General features: G+C 41.2%; 1 protein-coding gene across 1 annotated transcript in view; it reads left to right on the plus strand.

Moving 5' to 3' along the window:
• LOC122544462 (NACHT, LRR and PYD domains-containing protein 3-like) overlaps nt 1–6,716 on the plus strand; it is a 112,993-nt gene extending 106,277 nt beyond the window's left edge. Inside the window, exons 11-12 of the mRNA XM_087981797.1 lie at nt 500–667; nt 835–6,716. Coding sequence (XP_087837923.1) covers nt 500–667; nt 835–922 — 256 coding nt within the window. The 3' untranslated portion in view covers nt 923–6,716. The remainder of the gene's footprint in view (nt 1–499; nt 668–834) is intronic.
• The last annotated feature ends 543 nt before the right edge of the window (nt 6,717–7,259 follow it).

Below are 7,259 nucleotides of genomic sequence, written 5' to 3' on the forward strand. Positions count from 1 at the left end.
AATAGAATCATACGGGAATCCCTGGGTGGATCCAATACCACTCTTGTTCCTTTTTATTGTTAGTCTAAGCTACTGATCCTAAGGATGGCCACATTAGGTCTTTGTTCAAGGAAAGGCTCAATTGTGATAAACAAATGGAATTGTAACTTGGTACTTAATAGCTCATCACAAATAATGAAAATAAAAAAGAATCTGAGGTAATACGTCAGGCTATACTTCAAAGTACACCAGCTTCTACTGAAGCATTATGGTTACAGCTTAGAAACAACTAACAGCTAGATAGCTGCTCCCAGGAACAAAGTTAAAAATCTGGCAACACTAGATTATAATCCAACAGGTTTAATTGGAAGCACTAGCTTTTGGCGCACTGCTCCTTCATTAGGTGGTTGTGAGCCTGGTGTTCTGTGATCCCATTGGTGTTTTTAGATAACCATTGGGAGTTTTGTCTAAATCTTGCTATTATTCATGTTTTCTCTCTCTCTCTCCTTCTGGTGTGTAGTCTGTGGGGTGCCAGTCTCTCAGATTCTTGTACTAAGGATCTTGCGTGTGCTCTCAGTACAAACCAGACACTGACCACTCTGAAATTGGGAACGAATCTCTTCACAGACCAATCTGTCCCAGCCATCAGCCATCTCATTCTGAACTGCAGGAGTTTGGAGCGGATTGAGTGAGTCTTTATAACGTTCAATGTAATGAATAACATATAAGTAGGATTCATTCTCTTCTGGACTGTATTTGTTTGTAGTTATTGTTGAAGTATTAACCCATATTTTTCTTTTCTTGACTGTTTAGCTCCCTAGTTTTAATTCCTAAAACATCTTTAATCTGTTTCAGACTGTGGGAAAACCAATTCACTCCAACTGGAAAGAGACACCTAGAGTCAATGCGGGAATCCAGGCGCAAACTGAAGGTGGTCGTGTGAACATTTCACTTTATAACAACTGTGCTGTCAATAATTTTACTGTGCTAGAAGACCCATGTCCGTGTTCCTGGATCAGAACATGATGTGCTGTATGTGCATTTCAGCAAGGCGTTCGATAAGCTTCCCCACAGTAGGCTATTGTACAAAATGCGGAGGAATGGGATTGTGGGAGACATAGCAGTTTGGAGCAGTAATTGGCTTGCTGAAAGAAGACAGAGGGTGGTGGCTGATGGGAAATGTTCATCCTGGAGACCAGTTCCCAGTGGTGTACCACAAGGGTCGGTGTTGGGTCCACTGCTGTTCATCATTTTTATAAACTACCTGGATGAGGGCGTAAAAGGGTGGGTTAGTAAATTTGCAGATGACACGAAGGACGGTGGAGTTGTGGATAGTGACGAAGGATGTTGTAGGTTACAGAGAGACATAGATAAGCTACAGAGCTGGGCTGAGAGTTGGCAAATGGAGTTTAATGCGGACAAGCGTGAGGTGATTCACTTTGGTCGGAGTAACCGAAAGCAAAGTACTGGCCTAATCATCAGATTCTTGGTAGTGTAGATGAGCAGAGAGATCTCGATGTCCAGGTACACAGATCCTTGAAAGTTACCACCCTGGTTGACAGGGTTGTTAAGAAGGCATACAGTGTTTTAGCTTTTATTAATAGAGGGATCGAGTTCCGGAACCATGAGGTTATGCTGCAGCTGTACATAACTCTGGTACGGCCACACTTGGAGTATTGTGTACAGTTCTGGTCACCGCATTATAAGAAAGAGTTAAACTTTGGAAAGGGTGCAAAGGAGATTTACTAGGATGTTGCCTGGTATGGAAGGAAGGTCTTACGAGGAAAGGCTGAGGGACTTGAGGCTGTTTTCATTAGAGAGAAGAAGGTTGAGAGGTGACGTAACAGAGACATATAAGATAATCAGAGGGTTAGATAGGGTGGACAGGGAGAGCCTTTTTCCAAGTACGGGGACGGTGAGCACGAGGGGGCATAGCTTTAAATTGAGGGGTGATAGATATAGGACAGATGTCAGAGGTAGTTTCTTTACTCAGAGAGTAGCAAGGGTATGGAATGCTTTGCCTGCAACGGTAGTAAATTCGCCAACTTTAAGTACATTTAAGTCTTCATTGGACAAGCATATGGATGTACGTGGAGTAGTGTAGGTTAGATGGGGTTCAGATTGGTATGACAGGTCGGTGCAACATCGAGGGCCGAAGGGCCTGTACTGCGCTGTAATGTTCTATGTTTTATGTGTTCAGTTTTGGTCGTCTTGGTATAGGAAGCATATTATTAAATTGGAAAGAGTGCAAAAGAAATTTATCAGGAATTTGCCAGGACTCAAATGTCTGAGTTATAGGGAGAAATTAGACAAGCTAGGATTTTTTTCTTTACAGCGTAGTAGGAGACTGAGGGGGTGTGGGTATCTCCTAGAAGTGTATAAGATCAATAGAGGCATGGATAGGATGAATGCAGTCTTTTTCTCAAATCAAAGACTTGAGGGCATCAGTTTAAGATTAGAGAGGAAAGAATAAAAGGGAACCTGAAGGGCAACATTTTTACCGAGGATCGTACACATATGGAAGGAGCTGCCAGAGGCGTGTACACAAACAACATTTAAAAGGCATTTGGAGAAATACATGGATAGTAAAGGATTACAAGGATATGGGCCAAGTGCATGGAAATGGGGTTAGCATTCATGGACATTTTGGTCAGTGTTGGTTGTTTCGGGCCAAAGGGCCTGTCTCCCTGATGTAGGACCCTATGACTCTAAGATAGCCAAGACCCGAACTTTTTCTTATTTGAGGGGTGAATGTGATGTGCTGTGTTCCAGATACAAAACTAAACAGAGTAATAGATTGTTTTACTACTAAACAGTTACTGTTTCAATATTGTAACATCCCATAAACACACCATTGGCAAAAGGCAAATTCCCAAAACAGATTAGCTCAGATGCAGTTCTCCAATCCAGGAGGAAAGAACATGAAAAGACAATTTTGAGATAAAACTCAGCATATCAGCTGAGAGATAATCACTGCTGTCAACACTCCTGAGATTCCATCAACAACTGCTGAAAGCTAAATAAAAATCGTTGATCTGAGATACCTTGACAACACCCACTCAGTCTGCTTCTGTTGTTCCAACTTTAAGTAAACACCCCAACACCTCAAGTTGTTTATCTTCTCAAGAGACTACTCTCCACCTGTCCTCCTCCAATCCACCTTTTAAATGGAGCCCGGACAAAACATACCACAGGCTCATCACACTTGTGAGTCACTACCTCTAATTTTATTAAAATGCTATAAGTAAACACCACAAATGTTTCTTTCCTGTATGACATGTGTTACATGCTTGTATTTACATATTTTATTATTTACTTTAACTTTCTCAAATTGAACTTGTTACAATGCTGGCCATATATTCTTTAAGGGTGTTTTGTTCATTGAAACAGGTTAATTCTAGTTCTGGTTAATGCTCATCCGTGCTTGGCATTTGTTCTCATTGTGGCTTTGGATAAGTGGTTTAGTGAGAGCAAAGTGTTGCAGATGCTGCAAGTCTACAATTAAAAAATAATACACAGCAAACAGTCTACTCCAATTAACTGTTGCAAAAATATTTGCATCATCTATAACTACAGGTGAGGTGCCTGATGACTGGAGGGTGACTCATCGTGTACCTTTGTTTAAGAAAGATTGTCAGGAGAAACCGGGGACCTATGGACCAGTGAGTCTGACTTCAGTTGTGGGTAAATGCTTGGAGGTGATCCTAAAAGATAGGATTTATGAATATTTAGAGAGAGGCAAAAAATGATTTGGGATGGTCAGCATGGTTTTGTGCAAGGAACATCATGTCTCACAAAATTTATTGAATTTTTTGAGGAAATTACCAAAAAGATTGATGGGAGAGCAGTATTTTATTTGTTGTTTATTTGGATTTTAATCAGGCTTTTTGACAAGGTTCCGCATGATAGAATAATCAGCAAAATGAGGTAATGTGGGATCCAGGATGACCTTGCCAATTAGATACATAATTGGTCAAAGACAGAGTAATAATGGAGGGTTGCTTTTCAGACTGTAGGCCCATGACCAGCAGTGTTCCACAAGAATCTAGGTTCTCTTCTGCTTGACATTTATATAAATGATTTGGATGAGAAAGCATGGTTAGTAAGTTTGTGGATGACACCAAAATTAGTTAAAAATCACACAACACCAGGTTTAATTGGAAGCACACCAGCTTTCGGAGCGTCGGTCCTTCATCAAGTGATAGTGATCACCTGATGAAGGAGAGACGATCCGAAAGTTAGTGTGCTTCCAATTAAACCTGTTGGACTATAATTTGGTGTTGTGTGATTTTTTTCAACTTTGTACACCCCAGTCCATCTCCAAATCATGGCCAAAATTAGTGGCATAGTAGACAGTGAAGAAGGTGTTCAAAGATTACAGAGGGACCTCGATCAAATGGTTCAATACTGAAAAAATCTGTATAGATGTGAGATATTGCATTTTGATTCAACAAACAAGGCTAGGGCATGTACAATTAATCGTAGTGCCCTGGGTAGTGTTGTAGAAGAGAAGGACCCCAGCGGTGCAGGTACACAATTCTTTGAAGTTTGCATCAGATACAAACAGGGTGGTCAGAAAGAGGTTTGACACACCACTTTATTTCTTGGTCCTTTGAGTATAGGAGTTGGGAAGTCATGTTGAGGTTGTACGGGACATTGGTGAGGCCTTTTCTGGAATATTGTGTCCAGTTCTGGTTACCCTGTCGTAGGAAGTATATTATCAAGCTGTACAGAGTTCAGAAGAGATTTACCAGGATGTTGCTGGGTAAGGAAGGTTTGAATTATAAAGAAAGGCTGGATAGGCTGGGACTTTGCTCACTTGTTATGGACCCGGCCAGACCCTTCAAAATATTTTAAGAAGATTGCCTAGACCCTAACTTTTCTTATCTTAAAGGCAGATGTGAAGTGGATTTTCCAGGTGTGATGCAGCTGGCCAGACCATTCAGATTTAAGCAAAACCGAATTTATTTAAAGACTGCAATTGAAATGCGAACAAAACAAAATGGACTTAAGTATTTGAAAACATAACAGACGTAATGCAGTAACTATTATTAATTAACAGCTTCTGTACAGCAACATCCCACAAACATACCTCTTGGCAAAAAAGTCAATTCAAACACAGATTCTTACTGGCAGGAGGGAATAACATCCAAAGAGATTTCAGAAGAAGGTCAAAGGAGTTCTTTACTGAAGCTTGCCAACTCCCCTCGACTTGCACATCTTGACAACTGCTACAGCTGAAACAAACTAGAAAAACCTGCACTGGGAGAACTGGACACTCCCTTTCCATTGTTAATCCAGCCTCTTCCTAGATTCTTTGACACCGATGCATTTTTGACCTCTCCGGGAAAAAAAGGACAAAATAACCTTTTTAAAGTGAGAACATCGTCTCGCATGGGAGTGTAGTAGATTCAGAGGTGACCTGATAAAAGTTCATAAAATAATAGAAGTATTGATAGAGTTAATGGTAGTTGTCTTTTCCCTAGAATGGGGGACTTCAAGACTAGGGAGCACATTTTTAAGGTGAAAGGAGAGAGATTTAAAATAAATGACATGAGCCTTTTTTTTACACAGAGGGTGGTTTCCATGTGGAATGAACTTCCTGAGGAAATAGTGGATACGGGTGCAACTACAATGTTTAAAAGACATTTAGATAGATATATGAATAGGGCAGGTTTGGAGGGATATCGACCAGGAACAGGCCGTCAGAACTAGTTTAGGTTGGGATGATGTTCTGTTTCCATGCTGGATGACTCTATAAATGCTCTCTGCCAGTTCAGTGCATGTCAATTCTCAAGTACCTCATTCACCAAATCCAACATTTCCTCCTTAAATTGGAAATATACTGAAGAAAGTCCTGCTGAAAATGCACAAGGGAAGACTTTGCCTCACACCCTTTGCAATAATCCTACCTCAGTCTATATAGTTCTATTATAACTAATCGATAGTTCATGTACCTGACCAATTTCCTTACAAATATATTATGCTATATATTTCTCATAAGTTGGTAACAGGGAGGATACACCAAGTGACATTATGTGATCTCTACTGCTTCTGAGCTCTAACCTGTAGTGTTGATGATGCTTCCTGACACTCTGTTTATCTTGTCTTTGAACTCCTGGCAATTGAATCTGACTGCTGTCCACCAACATTGTGAGTGCAGGCCCAGTCAATGAATGGGAATCAGATCTGGGGTCAGGCAGAGCTGCCCACTCTCTGCTGTCTTTTTTTAATGTGTCGTATAGAGCCTGTTGCGAATTGCATCCGGAAGGATGCAAGCCTGAAAAAGGTAACTATTCCAGGCAGCAGAGGCCTGCAGGTCATGAATGGCGTCACTGTTTTCTACTTGGATATGCTGTCAGTGTGCAGATTCATGAGCATCTGTAAGCACTTCGAACTGGCCTGGAGAACCAAGGCAGATCAAGTCAAGAGCAAGGCCATATTCTTTGGAAACTGGGCTGACTAATCCTTTATCCACTTCAGCATCAGAACAGATTACTCAAAGATGTTGGGAATAAGGTTCTGAGGGGGCAGGGGATATACCAGAATTTGGAAGAGCATATCACCAAAGTGAGGCAGAAACTGGGCTTTTGGGAGCTTTTACTCCCAGGCAGTGAGAAATTCTAATGATTGTTCTTCCTTTGTATGCAAATATTGTACAGAACTGTTTTTGTACCTGTGTATGTATATGAAGATTTTCTTTATGAATAAAGTATATTTTTGCAATAAAAATAAAATTTTGTATCCAGTTTTAATCACTTAACCTCTCCCCTCCTCCCTGAACCAGCTGTACTGATGCAAGCCCCTGGAGCAGGCTTGGTCTCCCATGGGGGTGCTGGAGTGTGTGAGACCAGCAAGAGAGCTGGGACTAAATGCAATGGTGAGGATCACCTCTTCAGTCTCTCCATGTCTTTCCTTATCTCCTGTTTTTCTCTGACTTTTGCTCGTTTCGCTATTTGCCTGTCTGTCTCAGCCTGTCTTGCACTGCAAGGTCCTTCATGGTATCAGGGGTGAGCTGGCAAAATGGATACAGAACTGGCTTAGAGATAGGAGACAAAGGGTAGCAGTGGAAGGATGCTTTTCAAACCAGAGGGTTGTAACCAGTGGTGTTCCACAGGGATCAGTGCTGGGACTTCTGCTGTTTATGGTCTATATAAATGATTTGGAAGAAAATAAAGCTCGTCCAATTAGTAAGTTTGTGGATGAAACAAAGATTGGTAGAGTTGCAGAAAGTGAGGATTGTCAGCGGATACTGCAGGATATAAATCAGTTGGAGGCAT

This window comes from Chiloscyllium plagiosum, unplaced genomic scaffold (genome assembly GCF_037043375.1).
Source record: "Chiloscyllium plagiosum isolate Xiang-an unplaced genomic scaffold, Cpla_swu_hap1 HiC_scaffold_41, whole genome shotgun sequence".
NCBI lineage: Eukaryota > Metazoa > Chordata > Chondrichthyes > Orectolobiformes > Hemiscylliidae > Chiloscyllium > Chiloscyllium plagiosum.